At 44.1% G+C, this 22,338-nt stretch overlaps 1 protein-coding gene across 3 annotated transcripts in view; it reads right to left on the reverse strand.

Moving 5' to 3' along the window:
- Window positions 1-11,917: 11,917 nt before the first annotated feature.
- The window catches only part of LOC109324285 (lysosomal acid lipase/cholesteryl ester hydrolase-like), a 34,769-nt gene continuing 24,348 nt past the window's right edge, over window positions 11,918-22,338 (reverse strand). For 2 of the 3 annotated variants that reach the window (XM_019556264.1, XM_019556262.1), the window contains exons 8-10: window positions 16,170-16,241; window positions 12,999-13,070; window positions 11,918-12,306 (exon numbers count right to left, since the gene is read on the reverse strand). In XM_019556264.1, coding sequence (XP_019411809.1) covers window positions 12,073-12,306; window positions 12,999-13,070; window positions 16,170-16,241 — 378 coding nt within the window. In that variant the 3' untranslated portion in view covers window positions 11,918-12,072. Of the gene's footprint in view, window positions 12,307-12,998; window positions 13,071-16,163; window positions 16,242-22,338 lie in introns of all 3 variants that reach the window. The other variant, XM_019556263.1, reaches the window with a different exon arrangement.

The raw sequence follows: 22,338 nt of genomic DNA on the forward strand, positions 1-22,338 counted from the left end.
CAGGCTGAGGCGAGAAGGTCAGTTCCCCCTCTGGCTGCTGAGGAAGTAGGAGCTCTGTGGAAGTGGGCAGAGGAAAGAAGCCCGGTGGCCTGAGCAGCTTCCGTTGGGAGGAGACTGGGTGGAGGAAGCCCTGGTAGGGATTTTTGGGAGGAGAAACTCCTCGATGGTTTAGAGTTTATGTTTAGCCAGGTGGCTTAGTTCTTGAGTTGTAGCCGGTTAGCTTATGATATTGTTTTGTTGTTTGTTAAACCGGAGGACCAGGTGAGGCTGTAGGGGTTGGAGGAGGCCTCATAGGAGCTCCCCAGTAGTGGGGGGGAGGGGGTTCCTGGTGCTGGAGAGGGTGCTGTGTTTTGGGGTGTCCCGACCCCGGCCCCAGTGTGGGCATCAGGAGGAGCCCAGTGGGCGTAGGACCCAGAAAATGGGTCCAGGCGGCCAGGTAAAGCCAAGGCTTCCTGAGCCCCAGTTGTGGGAAGCCCCAGTGGGGCGTAGGACCCAGAAAGGGGGGTCCGAGGGCCAGGTAAGGCCGAGGCTGCCTGAGCCCTATTGAGCGAGGCCCCAGTGCGGGCATGAGCGTGAGCAAGGCCCCAGTGCGAGCGTGAGTGCGGGCACTGAGAGAAGGCCCGGAGAGGGTGAGCCTCGGAGAGGGCAGGAGAACGTACGGAGAAGCCCAGAGAGGGTGCGAGCAGAGAGAAGCCCTGGAGGGGGCGAGCGAGTAGAGGTGGGCCCGGAGGACGTCTGCAAGGGCGTGGGCCATAGGGATTGGACTTGACAATGTCCAGGACACCTGAAAGGCTTGGGGCATGGTATTAGGGGTGGTAGGAGCCATGCAGAGCCCTAGGGCTGGGTGCACCAAAATCTATTCACATAGAGCAGGGACCAGGAACAGTAAGAACACCGTGTCCAAGGGGACAGATAAAGGCAGCCTCCCTTAGAATACTTGAACCATCAAAGACGTGGCGGGTGAGAACGAGGGTGCTTGATGGACAACTTGGCACTGTAGGGGGCTCCAGGGGAGATCACGGCAGCTCCTGGGTCCCTGCCCTGTGACACCATCTATCTGTAGAGAAGGCATGGGAGGTGGAGGGACTGACTTCCACATGGATAAACTAAAATACATTTTCCATCTAAAAGGTTTTTGGATTGCATTATGGCCCATTTACTAGTGCTCATCAATGCAGAGAAGGTGAACCTGTAAGTTAATTCTAAATCAAAGGCTCTATCCTATCCTATTGAAGTCAATGGCAAAGATCCCATTGGGCTTCTATGTGTCTGAGGATCAGACCAGAAACATTTATATCATGTGCTTGGTTTGTCTGATATTCACTTCAGAGAAAGTCTTGAAAAATGTGGTGGGAGTAGGAAAACAAAAAGTGGGAATTAAAGCTGCCATTCTTGGAGAGCAGAATGGAGGATGTGACACAAGACAAAAACTAAGGAATATATGATAGGCAAACCTAGCCATCCTGATTTTAGACTGGCCCTAAATCAGAGCCACCAACAGATCAATTTATGTTTCTATATTTATTAGTCTTAAACTGCTGATAGTAATAGGGTATGGGAAGTACAAGCAAAGCATTTCAGTGAATATGCATCCATTATTCATTAAATTCCTTGACTTAGTGATAAAATAACAACAACAGCAATAATAATAAAATTTCCACATGATGTTAAATCAAGAGGACATATTTAAGAGAGCAGTCCTGTAGATGATCACAGTTAATTTTATTTAGTGTTATAAACCCACTGAAAAAACCACTGATGTCAACACAAAATAAGAAAATAAAAACATTACAGAGGAGGACTGAAAGTGGAGCCAAGTACTTCACTTACAGATGAGCACCAAAGCTTACCTAAAGGTATGGTGCTGATTACACATAAGGTACTTCCTTTAAGACCAGATACTGAACTGTTTAGTTAGTGCAGGTTGCTGAGTATTTGTATATTACAGACGCTTGTCAAATTAAGTTGTTTGGGGTTTTTTTGGTTTGTTTTTTTTAGTTCAACTCCTACAACAATGTGGACTTGATGTAAAAAATAATACGTACTTGGAAAGCCGAAATAAACCTTTCAATATGCCTTAGTAGCATTTAACATTTAGGTAGGTCTATTCATCTGCAAAATGCTTCACAAATGCTATATTCCCCATGAGGCAGACAATTTATTATTCCCATTTTGCAAACAGGAAGCTTGAGGAAGATTGGTAGAAAGTAGGGCTGTGCAAAATTTTGTCAAGTGTTTTGTCTGGAAGCTGCTTCGACGTGTTTGGAGCTCAAAACAGTGAAATCGAAACGAAACAAAAAGCATCGAAACAGCTCCAAAATGAAATGAGCATACTCAATGTTTTGAAACATTTTGAAGAAGCCAGGTGGGAGGCAGAGAGCCAGGGCTGTCTTCCGAGTGGCTCTGCAGCCCCATGTAGCTCAGCCTGGCAGGAGCGTAGCCCTGACACTACCTGCTTACCAGGTGACAGAGAAGCCTCCTCTCATCTGGGGCACAGATTGGGGACCCACAGCCCCAGGAGGAGTCTGGCACAACCCTGCAGCCTTGCAGGGCATGTGGGCCCCTGGATCTGTGCCTGAATGACAGGAGGCTGCCGCTGCTGCCTAGGGCCAGTGGCAGCATCAGTTTTCCCTGGTGCTGAGTGTGGGATGTGCCCAGCACCGGTCCCATGCGGCAGTGGAAGCTTCCTGTCATTCAGCACAGATTTGGGGGCCCACACCCCCAGGGGGAGTTCAGCACAGCCCTGCAGCCCTCCTGGGGGTGCAAGTCACTGGATATGGGTGCCAGATGACATGAGGATGTGGGGAAATTTTGCTTTCAAGATTTCAGGTGCAGTTTCTGAGAAACCTCTGCACCTATCTACTTGAAACTTGGCAGACTGCATGACTTCAGAAGGGGCTAAGATCCCTATAATTTGCATCCAAATCAGGCAACAAATGAAAACAGTTTAGGTATTTTCATGATTCTGCATTATAGCCTATGGGGAAAACATTGAAACGAGTTGAAACAGTGAAAGTTTCAATGAAACAAAATGGGACAATGCTTCAAAATACCAGGAAACAATGAAATGAAGCACTGTCCCTTCAAAATAGTGAAACAGACATTTGAATGAAACAATGGTATTTCACACAGCTGTACTGCCTATGAGTATTGGTAGGATGAAAATATGCTATAATGACACATGCATAAAAAAAAAAATCCAAATTGATCACAGCAAATCCTTTTCCTGATCCTCTGAGTACAAATGCTTTTTAAGAAAAAAAACAAGACCAAAACAGATCATCCATTGCCAACAAGAAGCAAACAAGCCCCAGGAGGTCAAATCATACCATTTCAAGCCCTGCTCTGTGGCTTTTTTTCTGCTGCAGTTGGGAGGGATGGCAAATTTAAGATGACCTCACAATAATTACATTCTAGACATGGAAAATTATAACAAATTTATAATTTTCCGTGTCTAGGATGTAATTATTGGGTGTATGTCTTAAATTCAAAGTCCCTCTCTGTCTCTCGTCTGTCTGTCTCTCTGTCTGTCTGTCTCTACATACACATACTTTGGTTAGTCTGTATGGTGAAATCTACTCTGCTTTTAATCTTCTCTGCCACTATTGGTAACAATCCTTCCTCTTTCTGGACATTTTTATGGCATATGAATAACAATTGTGCCATGATTTAACAGCTGGCTTGGGAGGAGCTCTTAAAAATTATAATTTCCAGAGACTAGCATTGGTGCTTATAATTTAATTGTTATGGTATTTCAGTCCATGTTACAAATTTTGCACAAAACACACACTTTCAGCAGTTTCGGGTGCCTTAGCATTTCGTTCAGATTTCCTGACTGATAGGCACAAAGTAAACTGAAGCTTGTTTTATTTCTTATGCTCCATATGCTCATAGACCACACCATTCTGAGCCTCCTCAACTGGCATTTGAAATAGGATTTTTAAACTATTGTAGGGATTCATTTAATTAGGTTTTCCTGTAGTACCTACCCAATGGCATCTCAGAAACCTTGATGGATCTATCTACACAGCACTCTTAAGTATTATTATTAGGCTCAATTTACCACTGGGAACTGTGGTAGACAAACATATTAAAAGTCTGCTTACAGTGATAGGAGAAAGATATGACGGAGCAAGGAACAGAACCTGAGTTTCTTCTGTCCAAGGCTAATACCTTCTGCATAAGCCTGTCGTTGGGTCCTATCATTTTAAGATCCAGCATACACAGCTCTTTTAAACTGACTCTATATCACAAGGGGTGGCAACTTAATTTTTTAAAAATTACATCCAGAAGTCTCATTGATGCAGGAGCAGCAGAAATGGTGTGTGTGGAGGGAGAGGAGGAAGCCATCACAAGTGACTTTAGCACATTCTGTTTAAAGATGTGTTGTGCTAGGATCTGATCCTCAGGGCATTAACAAGTTAGACAAACCTGTTCTGGAAATGTGGTTTTCTGGGGATTTCTTCAATTGAAATTTAATTCTATGAATTGGCAAGCTTACTGAACTTGTTAAAGAAACTGTTAATTAAGAGAGCTATACAAATCACTGAGTGTTAAATAAACAGTAACTAAATCTCAATATCTATTTTTTCCTCTGTGTTTAGTTTAGCATGTACTCAGTGCATTCACTTCTCCATAACCATGGTTTCTACCACTTTGTTTTGAATAATCTTCTACATTTTCCTTTTCCAACAAGAACCTACCAATACTTTGGAGTAGTTACTGACAGGTGAGATGTTAATCTTCCTTTCTTTATCTCTGACTAGGACTAGAACCCTTGCTACCCCAAGCCAGGTACACTTGCAGAATGGTAAAATTTGGATGCAGGTGGCAGTTGTCACTCATGAGGTAGGTGGTAGATCTTATGTAATGGAGACAATAGAAGGAAATATTTACAGAAGGAATGGGTAACACTCACAGCACATGGAGGAAGGACCCGGGGTTACTAGGAATAATGGCCACAAATTGTTAGAGAGGAGGTTCAGGCTGGACATCAGGAGACATTACTTTACAGTTAGGGCTGCCAGGCTCTGGAATGGGCTTCCAAGTGAGGTGGTACTCTCTCCTACCTTGGGGGTCTTCAGGAGGAGGCTGGACAGATATTTGGCTGGGGTGATATGACCCCAGCAACCGTTCCTGCCTGGGGCATGGGGTAGGACCTGATGATTTGTTTAAGTCCCTTCCAACCCTAAGCGCTATGATACTATGACAAGAGAACGAACAAACTGTCTGAACCAGAGAAAGACATAGAGGAGACTAGAGCTCCGACCAAGGGAGACAATGCAGTGATGAATGTGATGCCTCACAGATCTCCAAGACTGCAAAAGGCACCACAGAAGCTGATTTGTGGGGACATGAATGTCAGAATGATGAGTGATGATAGATCTAACTTACCCAGCCAGGCTCACATATTGGGATCCATAGAAACCAGCAAGCTGAGTTGGGAGCTACCTAGAGAGAATCAATGAGGAGATGCTGGAGTGTGAGAAATTCTTCTGGGAATTAAGCAGCAAAAGTACTCAAAATTATATGGAGACACCCCTCTCTTTGGGTCCACAGATGCAGAGCTCACTGCCTGAACCTACATCTCTTTTAGATCAGAATAGAGGTCACTTTTCCCTCAAAACCTTCATGGACTAGGTAAGGCACCCCTTTTCTTCATTGTATAGATAAGCTCAGTCATTTGGTATGTGTGTTTCCATGTTCCAATTTCTCCTGTGTCTGAGGGGATTCATACACACATCTTCTACCCCTCAGTGATTGCATTAACTACCAACCAACCAGTGGCCAGACTACACACCACTCTCCTGTTGAAGCTATGACATGTCATATAAACAAATTCAAGTTTCCGGGAACTCAGTTTAGTAAGAAGCTTCCTAGTTTCCAGCCCCCGTACTCTAGTGTCTTCATATTCTAGCCATGCCTGTTTAATGTAAAGTACTGAAACAGTTGCAGGAACAGGACCGAGACTTGAGTCCCTTTTTGAGGGGAATGTCACAACTGCCAGACTAGAGTCATAATCCTGCTGGTATCTACTCTCCAGCCCAACGAAGCTTGAATTCTTTTTTTGCAAAGTGAAGCAAACAAGATGAAGAGTGCTCTTTCCTGGACTATTCCATTGACTAGCACGAGGGCAGTCTTCCAACAGCTGGAAGAAGTGAGTTTAGACCTTTTGAGACAGAGGAGAGAACTGACTGTTACTCTCCTAGGTCCCAGGTGAGTTTTCAAACCACTATTCTAATGTGTAGAGGTGGTGATGGCCCCTCCACTCACGCTGGGTTAGAAGAAGAAAAAAATCTGTGCTTAGTTTTTGGAGAAAAAAGTCTATAGGAGAGAAGTTGTGCTTATGGAACAGGCGGAAATGCACCTTTTTGGAAGAGACTCAGTGTAGGACATGCTGGTGGCTCCAGCATTTTCCATTTGCTAGTTGTCATTTTTTGCACACTGAATACAGAGGCTCTTGTGGACCCCATTCTGAAGTATCTAACTATCTCCGGTGTTGTGTAGGGACTCAAGCTGCCAAACAAAAGTCAGGTACCTAGAGCCTTTTGGAAGCCAGCAGGGTGAAGAGAGGGCTACCTAAAGTGAACAGTAGGACAGGTTGAGAAAAAACATTGGATTTGGCTCTCACAGGTTAAAATAAATATCGCTGCCTAACAGTGAGCCAAATGGAGGCACAAACCCTCTCAAGGAGATGGGCACTTGGAACCACGTTGTTTTTTTCTTGCACACACACACACACACACACACACACACGAACAGTTCCACCTCTGCCCCTTCTTTTATCCAATAGGTCTGTGTTTAAATATTCACCTTTGGCTCTGGCCAAGTTAGTGCCCTGCCACTGAACTACTGGGTGGAATGGCACCACTGCTTCCTCTCCCTCACTCTATTTTATGCAGGGCTGAGCTTGTTCAGAGAACTCTGACAAAACTGGGATCCATGGGTAATATAGGCAGGGGAATGTCTCATGTTAATCAGGGCTCCCATTTCTATTTTCTGTCCAGATTTTCACTGTGTATTCTTCATTTCAGCTATCCAGTTTTCAAATCAAGATAGTTGCAAAAAATGCTGTACGAAACACCTGTCACTTTCGTAAATGTCTATACCAATGTGTGATAAGATACAAAGGATAAGTATGTAACAAATTCTCAAACTGCTTTCCTTTCAGAATAACTATTACATGAATCCTGCATAATAAAAAGCAAAATTAAGGTCCCCTGACATTTCAAGAGCTCACTGATACCTGGTGCCAATGTATTATGTTTTGTATAGATGTTCCAGTAGGATTAAATGCTACAAATACATCAATTCAATTGAATTCAATCCAATTTATTATGAAGGATTCTGGGCTGAAAACCATACTCCTGAAAACAACATAACAGACATACAACCATAATATAAATTTAAACAAAAATAACAGAAATGCAAATATAAGAATAAAATAGGGCCAACCATTATCAAAGCATTATTCCTACTCCTAGAATTAACATAATCAAGTAAAAATATGGTGATAAATCAGATCATGAAACTATAAAAATGTTGTGCATAGGTCCACAATTAACACAGCAAAAACAAATATAGTGATAACATTTATTGGTCATCTCAACAATAAAGGATGTTTAGTTCTGATCGCTTCAGCCTTGTAAGCAAAAATTGCAACACTGTTTATTAAATATGGGTCCTACAAATACATCTACTTGACTGGGGGGTGGAGAAGAGAAGTGATTGTACAAATGCAAGATTCCATTTGAATAAAGCTATAAAGTAAGAGGAGCTTATATACCAGTACATTAAAAAGGAGAACCTAATACTGATAAAGTCATTTAGTAGTTTATCCACAGAGAACAGGAGGGAAGGAGAGGGGATGGGACACTGCATCCTGAGATATTGGAGGTCTAAAACTTGGGTGGTTCATCTGTGTGCAGTGGCCACACATTAATGGAACACAATCTGGGTAACATGGATCAGCAATAAGCCTGCCTTCTAGTGGCATAACATTAAACTGCCAAAAGTGAGCTTAAAACTAAGTTTCAGGTGTTAATGGCTGCATCTACATGAGATGCTGACTGCGCAGTTGTTTAGTATTTACCTACACAAGTACTGAATGACTGTGCAGTAACCAGAGTTATTGTGCAGTTGCATCACCGAATGGCTTTTAAGTGACGTTGGCTGTGCACTAGCTCATTACTACCGTGCAGTAGCTTCGCATCACACTTTGTGCCATGGAACACTACTGCACAGTTGTAATAAGCTACTGCTCAGTCAATGTCTTGTGTAGACACGGCCACTGTGTGGATAATCCAGGGTTTAAGAGAGGGGTGGGCAAAACATGGCTATATCTGGCCTGCCATCCAGTCTGCACGGCCCCTCCATGAGCCCTTTGTAAACCCCAGCTCTTGCTGCCCCTCTGCAAACCAGCACATCCTTGCAGAAGGTGCAGCTCTGGTTGCTAAGTAACCAACCCCTCCCACCCCAGCCTGATGTGACCACCGCCAGCCCCAAGCCAGGGGCAGTAGAGACAAGAAGCCTCAGCCTGGCACAGGCTTTTGCCTGGTCACTCTGTGGCTGTTTCCAGCCTCCCTGCATGGAGAGCAGGAATTTAGCTAAGGGCCCCACGAGGCCAGGGTCTGGGACTGCTGCTGGAGGAAAAGGGGCCGGGACTGTGGGGAGCCATGAGTTATGGGGCCGGGCTAGGCTGGCCTCGCATGTTGCAGGAGTGCAGTAGCTGTGGACTGTGGGGCTGGGTCAGGCTGGTCCTGCTTGCTGCTACTACATGCACCTAAGGACTTGGGTGGGAGAGCAGGAGCTGTGCACTACGGGGCCAGATGGGGCTCAGCCCATACGCTGCCTGCCACCACGTGTGACCAGGGATGAGAGTGGGAGTGCACAGAGCTACATGTTATGGGGCCAGGGGAGCTGCCCCTGCATACTCCCATCACATGTGTCCTGGGACTGAGTTGGGAGCATGGGGAGCTGTGCACTATGGGGCCAGATGGGGCTCAGCCCATACGCTGCCTGCCACCACGTGTGACCAGGGATGAGAGTGGGAGTGCACAGAGCTACATGTTATGGGGCCAGGGGAGCTGCCCCTGCATACTCCCATCACATGTGTCCTGGGACTGAGTTGGGAGCATGGGGAGCTGTGCACTATGGGGGTGGGCAGGGCTGACCCTGCTCACTGCTACTATATGCCTCTCCAGGGACTTGCACACTCCAGGGACTCCAAGGACGACCCCCCTTCTCCCCACCATTCCCCCACACACTTCCACCCCCACCATAACTCAACACACTGCTACCCTCCCCACCCCACCATACACACACATACTCCCACACTCCCCACCCCACCATACACACATACCCCCATACTCTCCCACAGCCCTCTCCACACTCACTCCCACCATAACTCCCCACACACCCATGCTCTCCCACAGTCCCCACACACAGTCCCATGACCCCACCATCACCATAATCACAAACACACTCACAGCCCCCACCCACACTCCTACATCTCCTGCCATACCTACCCCCACCCAACCACATACCCAACAACCACATCCTTCCACACCCACCTCTGCCCTCACCACACACACCCACACATACACTTCCCAATCACAAACCTCCCACATACACTTCCTTACCCCCCTCCCACACAATATACAAGAGTAAGACTGTACTTTGAGCTATTATGCAATCACCTCTAGATACACTGTGCAAACACACATCAATCAGGACAAAAATACTTAAAAAAATAAAATTAAGTTACAGTAGATGTTTGTTTTTTTGGTATATGGTTTGTTTTTTTCCTTGTTTCAAGATGGCAAGCCTCCCCCCCCCTCCCCCCCAAGAGGTACCTCAGAGGCAAGGAGAAGGACTTCCACTGGCAAAGGTCAGGAAGTTAGGGGTGGGACTTTCAGACCCAAGATGGTGACTGGAGGTGGGGCACCTGTTAAGGAGTGGAGCTACCCTTGCAGCCCTTGACAGCTCAACAAAATTAAGTGGCCCTCCAGCCAAAATAATTGCCCATTCCTGGATTAAGAGCTCCAGGAGATGTCTAAACCTAGGCAACAAGGCCCAGATATATGTATAAGAAAGACTACTATGTTTAATGTTTAACACTGTTCTAGATAAGCTTTGCTGTTTAAAATGTCTGCATACTTTGGCACTGACCTGCATTAAGGTTGGTGATAACGAATGGTACCACGAGGCACTAGGCAGCCTAGATTGCAGTAAGTGTGCTCATGTATAGCATGAGTGGTTTTCTGTATCATCAGACTCCCGAGAGCTTGCAGATGAAATAATTTCCACCTGCAATATTTTTGGGAGCTGAACTGATGAACCTACTAATGATTGCACAAATTGAGAGTTCTGTTTAAAGAGCAATACAAATAAAGCCTATATGGGGCTTAAGCTCAGGAAACATACAGAATTGGTTTATTTAACCATCTTAGGTATACCTCCTCCAGTTTTGCAAATGGTGGAATTCAGAGCTGCACAGCCAGACGGTTAGGCATTGTTAGCACTGATCTGATCCTGAGACTTCCTTACGTTCCTGCTATACCAAATGTAGCACAGGAAAAGATCTATGTCTTTTCCTGTGATCTGATTTTAAGCTTGTTTGTTCTTTTTATCAGAAAATAGAACCATAGGTGCAAAAATGAAAGTTCTATCACCATCCCCTGCAGAATCAGGTTGGTTTGTGGGCTTCAAATATATGATGGTTCAAACAAATGCACAAAAGTAGAATATGTTCAGAATATTTGCAACTACACTAGAAGTACAAGAAAGGGTGAATATATAATATTGTTTGGGTTTGTGTATATTTTGCTTCATGTGTGGTAGGGTATTTTTTTCTGGCTGGTGCATTTTCTATTTGTCTCCTACTCACTCATCTTTATACACAAAGCTATGACCATGCAGTTAGAGAAGTCAAACATTTTTTTATTAGACAGATCCTAGTAATAAATACACAGATACACCAGAGATACTAACAGAACATTTGGTTGAAGTCTGGGCTTCAGAAAAGCAGTGTCTTTATTCTGCTGCTCTCCTTCTTCTCTTCTTAGCATCCTGGATTGCATCCCCATGAGCAGGAAAGTGTGTTTCCCCAAGGACCAATAGCAGTGGCACATATTTATGCTGCTGCTACTTGTCCCTGGGGAACGCCCCTGCATGTGTGCTCTGGTGCACAGCAAGTTGCCCTGGGTGGGCTAGGGGAGGCTGGGGCAGCACCTGGCCTAGGCCCAGTAGCCTTACCTGGGGTCCTGGGGGCCCTCCAGGGCTGCAGTGGTGGTGATCTGGCCATGCAGAGCCTGGCCAGCAGCCAATGTGGCTCTGGCCAACCTGGCTTTGGTTCTGGGTGGTGCATGCTGCCGCCATGCGCACTGCCCTGCTTCTTTCTGACATTGGGCAATCCTGGTATCAAAAAACCCACTGCACTGCTATTTAGCAATGTGGTGAATGTGGGCATGTACAGAGTGTGTGGTTTATGGCACCACAGACCCATCAAACTGCATATGCATGCTCATCTGGATGTGCCCCTGAAGTCTATCATATAAGTCACTTTCATCTAAGGTACCTTACACCTTCGCATTATCCAGCAGAGTTGTTTGTGAGCAGCAAATTGAGAAGCCTTAATAGTCACTTTAAAAGCTGATCAGCAAAGGATAAACCTGCTCTTAAAACACAAAATAATAAAAGTAATTCCATTGGCTACAATGAGATTGATGTCATTCATTACTCACTGGAAGAGTAAACTGCAGAAATTAACATTTTGGAATTAAGTGATCTTCTGCAGCATTTCCTTTCTATGGGTTCAAAATAATTTGCTATAGCACAGATTACTTAAGTGGTACCAGTTACTTAAATCCACTAGCAAGATAGAACATAGGTATATAAGTACAGTGACATATGCGTGGGGAAAAAAACAAATCATTTATAATAAATTTCTTTACTGAAACCATGAGTAATTTTTTTGCAAAAATAATAGTAGAAAGTAATCTAATATACCAACACAATACCAACCATTCCCAATAAATCAAATCATTACATTTCAAGCCCCACTGTGTGGCTTTAGGGATACTTTTTCATCAGATCAATGATTTTTGTATAGAGGCGTTTTGCTGCATCAAGACCCCAGATGAAATCTAAGTGTGCCCAGTCAGGAAAATGATCATGAAAAATTAGGTTAGTAAATTGCGGGAGTAGTATGGCGACATCCTTCGGGTCTGCTAGCAGGTCATTTCCAGCACTCCATGCAGCAATTCGTATTTTCAATGTTTCTATTTCATATGCAGGAGGAGAAGTCTGGAAAAGAGGGAAACAGACCAAAGTGGAATGCAAAACTGTAAAGCCATGGTAATATTTAAAAAAAAACCATTCTGAAGTGATAAACATCTATTCTCTCCTCTTTTCAGTCTACTAAACAAAATAGTAATGCTAAAACTTGGCTTTTTAATTCTGTTTTCATCCTTGCCTGTCATTACTGGTAACATAACAACCTCCCTATTTTTGGACCTTTCCATAATAATAAAAAGCCTTCTGTGACAAATATCTGGTTTGGAGGTGCCCCACAAAAAGTAAAGCTTATAATTTTGAAAGATTAAAAGTGCTTATAAAAAAAGCGTGGCAGTATCTTGGGTCATGTTACAAATTTTACATGAAAACACGTGTGTGTCATTTTCATGTGCCTTAGCATTTTAGTCAGATTTCATATGACTGGTACACATCAGGTACAATGCATACTTGTATTTTCTTATGACCCATGTTCCAAACTTAATAAATCTAATAAATAACACAATAAAATGAATTATAGGACACACCATTACATGCTTATTGTTATAATTGTTCTTCTCAGCTGTAAAGTACCATTAAAACATTAACTTAAACTGTGTTTCCCTTATCTTGCTACAAATTGATGTTTCGTCCCTAAGCTTTTAAGTTTTATTTTAATCTTTGAATGATCACAGCATTTTACAGCAAAAAGCATGCAGTCCTACCTGATTGTATTTCTCCATGTTCTTTTCTTTAGAGCCATAGTCATAAGCTTGGAATTGCTTTGCATACTTTATCTGTTAATTATATATAAAAATAGATAATTTTACAGTGAAAGGCTGGATAAGTCATGAAATACAAAGCAGAACTCCATTGTCTTTCACATGTCATTATCACTGTATAAAATGTTCTTACTAGTAAAACTGAACCTTGATAGCTTCAGCTATTGATTTAGTGGCAGTTTTATGTGCTTACAAGAAGGGGAAATTAGCTTTCAAGTCATATTTTGAACTTGGTGTCAGTGGATGGAAATAGCTTCCAAAGCAGATGCGTATTTGGTGGCCAGTTTATAAGATCCATCAATTCCTTGTGGACATCTAACCCCACCCCCCCAAATAAATAAATAAAGACCAACACAAGCCCATGCTGACAGTCTCAGCAAGGGAGAACTGAGACAGTAAGTTGCACTTCTTGTTTTATTTGAGTCAACCAGCATGTTTCTTTCTACCGGTTACTTTCCTTTTCTATTTCTTTTTGAAGTTTTAACATTTTCAAAATTACATTTTGGAAAATCTCAGAAGAAATGTCATTTCAGATGAAAAAAATAACCCTTTTCATTTTTTAAAGCCCAAACTATTCAACACACAGTCACAACATGTTTTTGTGGACCCCAAACTATATTTCAGGTAAATATTGTAGTTAAAGAAAAATTTGTACTTCGCTGTATTTCTCAGGCTTTCCCCCTTCCAATTAGGCAGTTGGAGAATATTATTTAACCTTGTCATTTCAGTAGTGCTGCTAAGAATACTTAAGTCTCAGATGGGCAATAGGAGTAACTGCCCTGGGCACCAGCTTGGCCAAGGTGGGGTGGGAGGGAGGGGATGGGAAAAAAAAGGAGCTGCTACTGGCAACTGTGCATTCAGAGTGGCAACCAGAAGTTGCTGCTTCTGCTTTGTCCCAGGCCCCTGACACAATCCTCTACAATTCCTCTCCCCTATGAAAGGAGTTTCCTGTGAGATCCCTGTTTGAACTCTCCAGGACAGTTCCCAGACTGTTCCTGCAGCTGTGCTACTGCCCCCTGCCGCTGGACAGACCCAGGTGAGATCAGGCCAGGGAGAATGTTCCCCATTTTGCCAATCAGGTCATTGTCTACACTGTAGATCCACAAAGTCTTCTAGAATTGTAGAAGGGCTTCAGAAGCTCATCTACTCCAGCACCCCGTTCAAGGCAGGATCATCTGTTTAGGGCTATGGACAGGTGTGCAGCTCCAGCGCTGACATTCTTAGTGCTAGAAAAATATGCCAGGGCCCTTTGGTTGGAGTGTTCCACACTAGGCCTGTAGGCAGCTATTTGATCTGGCTTCAGATCCAGCTGCTTTGGATACCAGCGATCAGATTTGGAGCTCTGGACCAGGTTCCTGCCTTGATCCAGCCGAAGCAGCTCTGAAGCTTCAGAGCCACCTTGGATGGTGGCCCCTGGTGAGGCCACAAAGCCTGCCAAATTTCAAAGAGATAAGTGCAGGGGTTTGGGGGAAACTGCACCTCAAGCTGCTGACAGGCAAACCCGTGACATGGGTGACACTGTGTGTGTTAAGGGGCAGCAGGGTGAAAGCTGCAGGGATGGTAGCCCCTGCTGAGGTCATGAAGCCTGCCAGCTGTCAAGGAGATAGGTGCAGGGGGTTGTGGGGCCCGGCACCTCTAGCTGCTGACAGGCAAAACTCGTGACATGGGTGCTTGTGCAACTGTGTCTGCCTTGTGGCTGGGGTGGGGGATGGGGGAGGAGTGGAGGGATGGGACTACTGCAGGCCTGGGTGCTAAGCTACTGTGTTACCACTGACCAATCAATCATGATTCACTCAGGGACCAACTCAATACACAATTGCTAGCTAATGTAACCAGTTAATTAGCAACAATTAACACCTACAAAACCACAGACTAAAAAGAGGAAAGAATCAATACAGACAATCAAGTGCCCCAAACCCCTGCACTTATCTCCTAGAAACTTGTCAGGCTTTGTGGCCTCAGCAGGGACCACCACCCCTGAAGTTTTCAGCCCACTGCGCCTTAATACATTCAGGATCATCTATGTCACAAGTTTTGCCTGTCAACAGCTTGAGATGCAGCTCCCACAAACCCCTGCACCGATCTTCTTGAAACTTGGCAGGCTTTATGCTCTCAGCAGAGACTACCACCCCTGAAAATTTCATCCAAATCAGACAAAAAATAGCAAAGTTATAGATATTCATTGATTCCTCATTATACCCTATGGCTGGATGTCCAAAGTTTTCTGAAGTGCTTCATAAGCTCCAAACCAGTTCGGAAAGCCTAATGAAGCCAATGCTTTGATCTGGACATGCTGTTTTGGAAAAGCCAAAGCATCCAAAGATTCTCTCGATCTGAAGCATGGTCTGAAGCCTCGCACAGCCCTACTTCACACATGCCTCAAAGATGAGCTATCTGGCCAGTGGAGGACTTGAAGCCTGCTCCTATTTTCTTGCCAAGTTTCCACTGTCATTGCTTCACCTCAGAGCTGAGGAGGCTAGGCTTCATTTTGCCTATATACATTTTCTAGCCAAAATATTTTTAGCAAAGACTTTAATAAGTACCTGTCACAAACAGCCAGCACTAGGTCAGCAGTGAACATGCAGGTCTGTGGCAGGACACTAACTACCCTGGACACACCATCACCGACCTCAGGGTGGCTGTTCTCAAACAACAAACTTTTAAAAGCAGATTTGAATGGGAAATTGCAGAACAAGAAATCATGTACCAATTGGACTGTGTTAAGTATGGTTTAAACACGGACTATGGATTCTTATCTCATTACCTGGATTAACTTTTCTGACTCCTTTTTCCCTATGGGTTTACTGCTTGTTTCTGCTACCATTGCCCCCGCCTTCCTCTCCTGACTCCACTTCTCTCCCCACAGCGTAGTGAGGTTCAGGTCACAAAAGCTCAGGGTGGGTATGTGTGTCTGGGCGCATGCATGCACCCACACACTTTGGTTAGTCTATAAGGTACAAATCTACCCTGCCTTTTACTTGATTCACCCTGCCTTTTACTTCAGACTAACGTGGCCACTATGTCTCTGTCTCATTTCTTTACAACAGTTACATCTATCCTGAAAAAAATATACAGCAATTGAGATCCAGTTACATTTTGAGAGATCATTAATACCTGATGCCAGTGTAGTACATTTTGTACAGCTGTTCCAGCAGGGGAATGTGCTACATACATGTCCATCCGACTCTGAAAACAAAGGCACTATTATGAACATGGAATGCTAGTTGTCAGAGAAGTTAGAATGAAGTTATAAAGAACCCTGTTTACTACTGTGCTACAGAGAAGGATTCATTACTCTTAAGATACAAAGCAGGAAACTTTTTCAGATATTAACAAAAACAGTTAATTTTAAATATTAAATGACAGTACTTTGGCCACTAGAGGGAATTTAGAGCACAAGAAATTGCTACTACTAATAAATACACAGCTTCAGCAATTAATATTTAAAATTATTGTAACAACTATTGTTATCAAACCAGCTGCATGCCTTACCTCAGGCCACAACACAACAAACATGTAAACAATCCTAAAAATGTACACTTTACAAAAACAGATTTAATTTACTCTGCATTTCATTTTTTTCACCAAAACCCTGAAAAATCTCTATCTCCTATTCTCCAAAGAATTTTATATGAATACATTCAGAGACAATTATTTAATTGGGCAGCAGTAATTAAGATTCTTAATAATGGCAGGTGTTCTTTATTAAGAATCCCATTACCCAGAACTGTCTTTATTCTACGACTGTATATTGTTTCATTTTATTTTTTGTATCAATATATATTATTCTCGGATTTGATTTTGTTAAAATTGGTAGAATGCAGGATTTTATAGTATACTCTTACTGGTAGCCATCATTTATATAGTTTTACTATACAATGTATTATTTTATAGTCAGTTTTGCTGTATTGTTTTAGGAAAAGCTGTAAATAAACTACTACTGCTACTGCACTTAACCCAAGTTAGAAGAAGCCTTATTGGTTTATCTTCACCCATACAAAAGGCTAACCTGTTTTGAACCTGACTAGTTATAATTAATACCACATCTGTGTATGGGGATGTTTCTTATATTTACCTTATGAAATGCTTTAGCTTCAAGACATAACACAACAAAGCTTATTTTATAATTTGGTCTTTAAATTTCAATTGTTATAAAAATCAGAATTGTTTTTACCAATGTTAAAATAAAACAAAACTGAACAGTGTTCTAGGCAACATTCTGAAGTAATAAAGAACACGATGGCATGTATACACGTGCATTCATGTGCTTTTCCTAATGCATATTAAATTTAGTACCTCCAATATGAGGTACTAAATACATGTGCATTAGACTGTACTAATGCACAGTAGTGCAAACACATGCTTTTTAGGTAATGCTTAATGCACAATAGCCTACTCTACTGAGCATGAGTGTATTATCATTGTTTTTATATGCCACTTTAATGCTCAATGGAATAGGGTACTGTACATTAAAGCACATGTGTAGATATGCCCAGTTAATCCAAATTAGTTTCTAAGCCTCCAGTCATGCCACGTCATTATTACTAGCCCCATGAGATGTAGTACAATACAGGCCAAGATTTTTATCTTAAACAAACTTTCTCCTAACACATGAGTAACATCTCTGAGTTAGAATCAAAGATGGGTCTAGTTATCCAATTTGGAACTGGATCTTCAATATCTTGCAGTTATACACTTAGGTTGACAACCCAATAAGTGGTTCATTGACAAATGGGAAAAAAGGCCTAAATTCAGAAAGTGACTTAGGGTCTTGCTACATCTTATTCTGTAAGCAGAACAAATTTTAATTGGCTTAGTGTTATTTGGCTGAGTGGAGCAGTCACACCTTAATGTGTAAAACCATCTCTGGCTGTCCTTCATTTGCAGAGCTATGCCTTGCCACTAGAGGCTTGGTGAGCAGGGGCAGGACTAAGAACTAGGGGCGGAACCAGCTCACTGCTCGAGCTTCAATGGATCTGATCCTTTTTTCTCTGGCGCCTTACCCCCCCCCCCCCCCCCCGGCCCCTGCCTGGGCTGCTGACTGGCTGGGTATGGCTTGAGTTCCAAAAAGGATTGGGCACCCTAGAGCTCAGGTGGCAGCATGGTGGGTGGGGAGTGGGGTAAGGGAGAGCTCTGTAGAAAAAAAAGTGTCTGGCCCCCAGGATCTGAACACATGCCCTAGTGGGGATGGGTGGTTGCAGCATGGGACCCTGAGACCAGTTCCCACTGACCTTGTACTCTGCTGGGCTGTGCAGAATCTGGCTGCTGGCTACCCTCACCTGGCTTGTGCAATAGTGACTATGGTTGGCAGGCATCTGAAGTGCCAGAACCCCCTGTAGTGGCCAGATGGCTGTGGGCACAAAGCACAGGGCTTGACACTGCCCATCTGGGCTGGGGCTGCACAGAGCAGGTGGGGAGGCTGTGCCATTCACAGCTGCCTCCCAAGTTTGGTGGGGTCAGAAAGTCCCTGTGCCTCCCCCTCCCCCCTGACATGTTTCTGGATCCTTGCACCTCAGCAGTGAGCAAGCTCCAGGGCTGTGGCACTGGCACTGGCCGGCAAGATCCTGGCAGGTCCTGCCTCAGGAGGGCCACTGCATTATGGGATGCTGTAGGACTTCAGCTTAGGTGGAATAGCTATCTGGAGTGGCCACACCTTAATGGAAGAGGAGCAAACTTAAGCAGACTAGAGATAACCCTGCCCTGGAGTGGTGTAACTTTAAATTGAATAACAAGTGATTTAAGTAACTTAAAAGGTGTTAACATACAGTTAATCCAGGCATTAAGACACCAGAAGCCACCTAAAATTACCATGGTGCAAGACCCTAAGGTATTGTGACATTGAGCCTTCCAACTTCTAAATTGGCTGGCCCCCACAGGGGGATTCTCAGCCCTGCAGAAGACACCTGGGTCCTTTGTAAGGATGCTGGACCTTAAAAAGCCTTGTAGGAAAGTAAACATATTGGTTGGAATGAACTGGCCATGCCCAGTTGGTTAGGAGCAAATGGCTCCAGGCAGCTATGTGTTAGAGTTGTCTCCTACTTGCATCTTTCTTCTTTAATTTACTTATTATAAACTAATCTGTTCTTGAGCATTGACTACAGCTCCTCAGCTGAATCCACAACACCAGCCGGTGCATTAATAATATTTTATACCTCTTATTGGGATCCATAGTTTATTTTACCCTCTACTGTATTCCCTTGCCCTTTTTTCCTCCCTTCTTCCATCCACCGCTGCTCTGTTCCTATGTTCCTCAGCTGATAAGAAGACACACAGAGGAGGGTCTCCAGAGCTGTTCTTGCTCCAGCCAGGCTGCACAGGGACCTAGGTTAATTCAGGGACATCTAGGACATCAGGCAGGTTTCCCTTCCCTGAGCTTGGTGCCAGTCCCAGGCTGACAAGGAACATTAGGGGAACCAAGCAGGGAGGAGTAAACCCACCCTCTACCATTGCTGCTTCCATCCCTACTTGAATCTGGCTCCCACTGAAGCAGGCTGGAGCAGGTCAAGAGTGGCTCTGGAGTCACCCTGCCCCAAGGGATCTGGTGGCAGTAGCAGTGGGTGCATAGGGTAGGGGAAGTGTTGCTGAACATGGAGGGGAAAGGGAAGGTATATTCTTACTTGCTTCAGAGACTTGTTTTCAAGTCCCCAGCCATGGCTCCCATGGCAGGGTCTAAAGTCTAAAGCAATGGTGGCCAAACTGTAGCTTGTGAGCCACATGCAGCTTGTCAGCATGGTACTTGCAGCTCTCTAGGGGACAGCCCCACCCACTTCTCTCTGAGGTGGCTCCAGGGGACAGCACAGCCTGACACTGGGCTGCTGGGGGTGGGGGCTGCAGCCACACTACTTACCCTGGGGTCTGCTCCCCATAGGGAAAGCTGGAGCGGCTCAGCAGTGCAAGGTTGGGGGGTGGTCACCTCCACTCTGGGTCACTCAGCACCCCCGCCCCCTCTGATCCCACTCTCCAGGGGTGGGCTAACATAAACACTAACATAAACAGGATGCTTTTCAATAATGACTCCAAGATCCCTTTCTGCCTCCGTGCTCTCAAGTGCAGAAATCAAAAGAAATCCAACATTTTGCTGACATCCGTGACACTCATGGCTTCTTCAGTGCTACCAAAGCTGTCTCTTGGCCTTCATCCTCTAAAATCAAAGGATGAAATAACACTCCTGAAAGACAATGAACCCATCACTGCTCACTGGAAAGAACACTTCCAGGACCTTCTGAATCATGACTCAACTGTTGACGAAGATAAGATCAACAACTTTCTACAAAAAGCAATCAGAGAAGACATTGTTTGCCAGCTACCCTGGCAGTGGTCAGGAGTATGATGGGGAAAAAAAAAGAATAACAAGGCATCTGGTGTTGACAGAATACGTGCAGAGATTTTCAAAGGAGAAGGAAAACAACTTGTGTGCCAGCTTCATGTCCTCATCCTTAAAATCTAGGACAAGGAAGAAATCCCAGCTAACCTAAGGAAGGGGGACAGAGACGATTGTGGAAACTATAGAGGCATCTCTTAGTTGGCCACTGCTGGAAAAGTCATCACCCATATCTGCACTAACTGCCTTCTCCCACTTGCAGAAGAATTTTTTCCAGAATCTCAAAGTGGCTTCAGACTATCTTGAGGAACTGCAGACATGATCTTTACAGTACGTCAAATCCAGGAGAAGTGTTGTGAGCAAAATCAGCCTCTCTATTTGGCCTTCATCGACCTCTCTAAGCCTTCAATTCTGTAAACCACAAATCCCTATGGAAAATCCTGTCCAAAATTGGCTGCCCAAACAAGTTCATCAGTGTTCTGAGACTTCTCCATGACATGTCAGCAAGGGTTCTCAGCAACGGGAATCTAACAGAACCATTTGAGGTGATAACTGGAGTGAAGCAAGGTTGCATTATTGTTCCAACTTTGTTTTCCATCTTCATCTCCACCATAATGCACCTTGTCAACATAAAGCTCCCACCTGAAATTGAAATTGTGTATAGGAAGGATGGAAGACTCTTCACCCTCAACAGACTCAAGTCCAAAATGAAGACCACGACAACATCCATAATGGAGCACCAGTATGCAGATGAAAATGCTGTCAAATGCTGTCATTGCTCTATCTGAAAGGGACTGCCAAACCATTCTTAACATATTCTCAGAAATCTACAAGAGTATTGGCCTAAGTCTAAACATCAGGAAAATGCAAATCCTTTACCAGCCTGCTCCAAATGGAAAAAAAAACCCCCCGGCCATTCAAATCAATGGAGAATTGCTGGAGAATGTGGATCACTTCACCTGTCTTGGAAGCCATCTTTCATCAAAAGCAGACATTGACATGGAAATACAACACGGCTTGAAATGTGTGAGTGCAGCCTTTGGGCATCTGAGTAAGAAAGTCTTTTTAAATCATGACACGGTTGCTGAAATGAAGCTCTTGGTTTATCAAGCCATTGTCATTCCAACTCTGCTGTATGGCTCAGAAACTTGAACCACATACAGAAGACATCTCAAGAGTTTGGAAAAGTAGCACCAAAGGTGTCTTCACAAGATCCTTCAGATTAGCTGGGAGGATAGACACACAAACATCAGCATCCTGGCCAAAGCAAATTCCAACAGCATTGAGGCCATCATAATTATCCAAAACCAGCTTCACTGGACAGGTCATGTTGTCTGCATGCCTGACTCCCACCTTCCAAAGAGAATCTTTTTCTCACAGCTGAAAGAAGGTGAGAGAAGTAGTGGAGGGCAAAGAAAGCACTTTAAAGACATCTTGAAGGCAAACATAAAGAGGTGTAACATCAACATCAACATTTGGGAGACCCTTGCTCAGGACTGACCAAAATGGAGGAAGAATCTTTGGGAGGGACTGCAACACTTTGAAACAGCTTGTTGACAGGCAGAAGATGAAAAGTGGAACAGGTGAAAAGAACATCAAAACATCCTACACAGCAACAGAGTGCCCATCCCTCCTGGAAACACCTATTCTCACTGTGACAAGATATGTGGATCTAGAATTGGAATATGGAGCCAACTGCAGACTCACTAGTAAGATCCTTGGAAGATGATCTTACTCATTTGTGAGTGATCACCCATCTAAGGGTTGGGGCGGGGGTCATCTACACCACTGTACCCCTTCTGGGTCTGCCTATGCTTTTCATGGTGCATTCCCTTTTTGTGAATCTCATTCTGAGGGGCACTGCTCTTCCCATATGGTACTTGGGCAGGGCTATGGATCCTATGCTGGCCATGTATCTACTAGAATGAACCTATGAGGCTATAAACCTACTGGAAAATGTTA

Source organism: Crocodylus porosus, unplaced genomic scaffold (genome assembly GCF_001723895.1).
Source record: "Crocodylus porosus isolate Cpor-Errol unplaced genomic scaffold, CroPor_comp1, whole genome shotgun sequence".
Taxonomy (NCBI): domain Eukaryota; kingdom Metazoa; phylum Chordata; order Crocodylia; family Crocodylidae; genus Crocodylus; species Crocodylus porosus.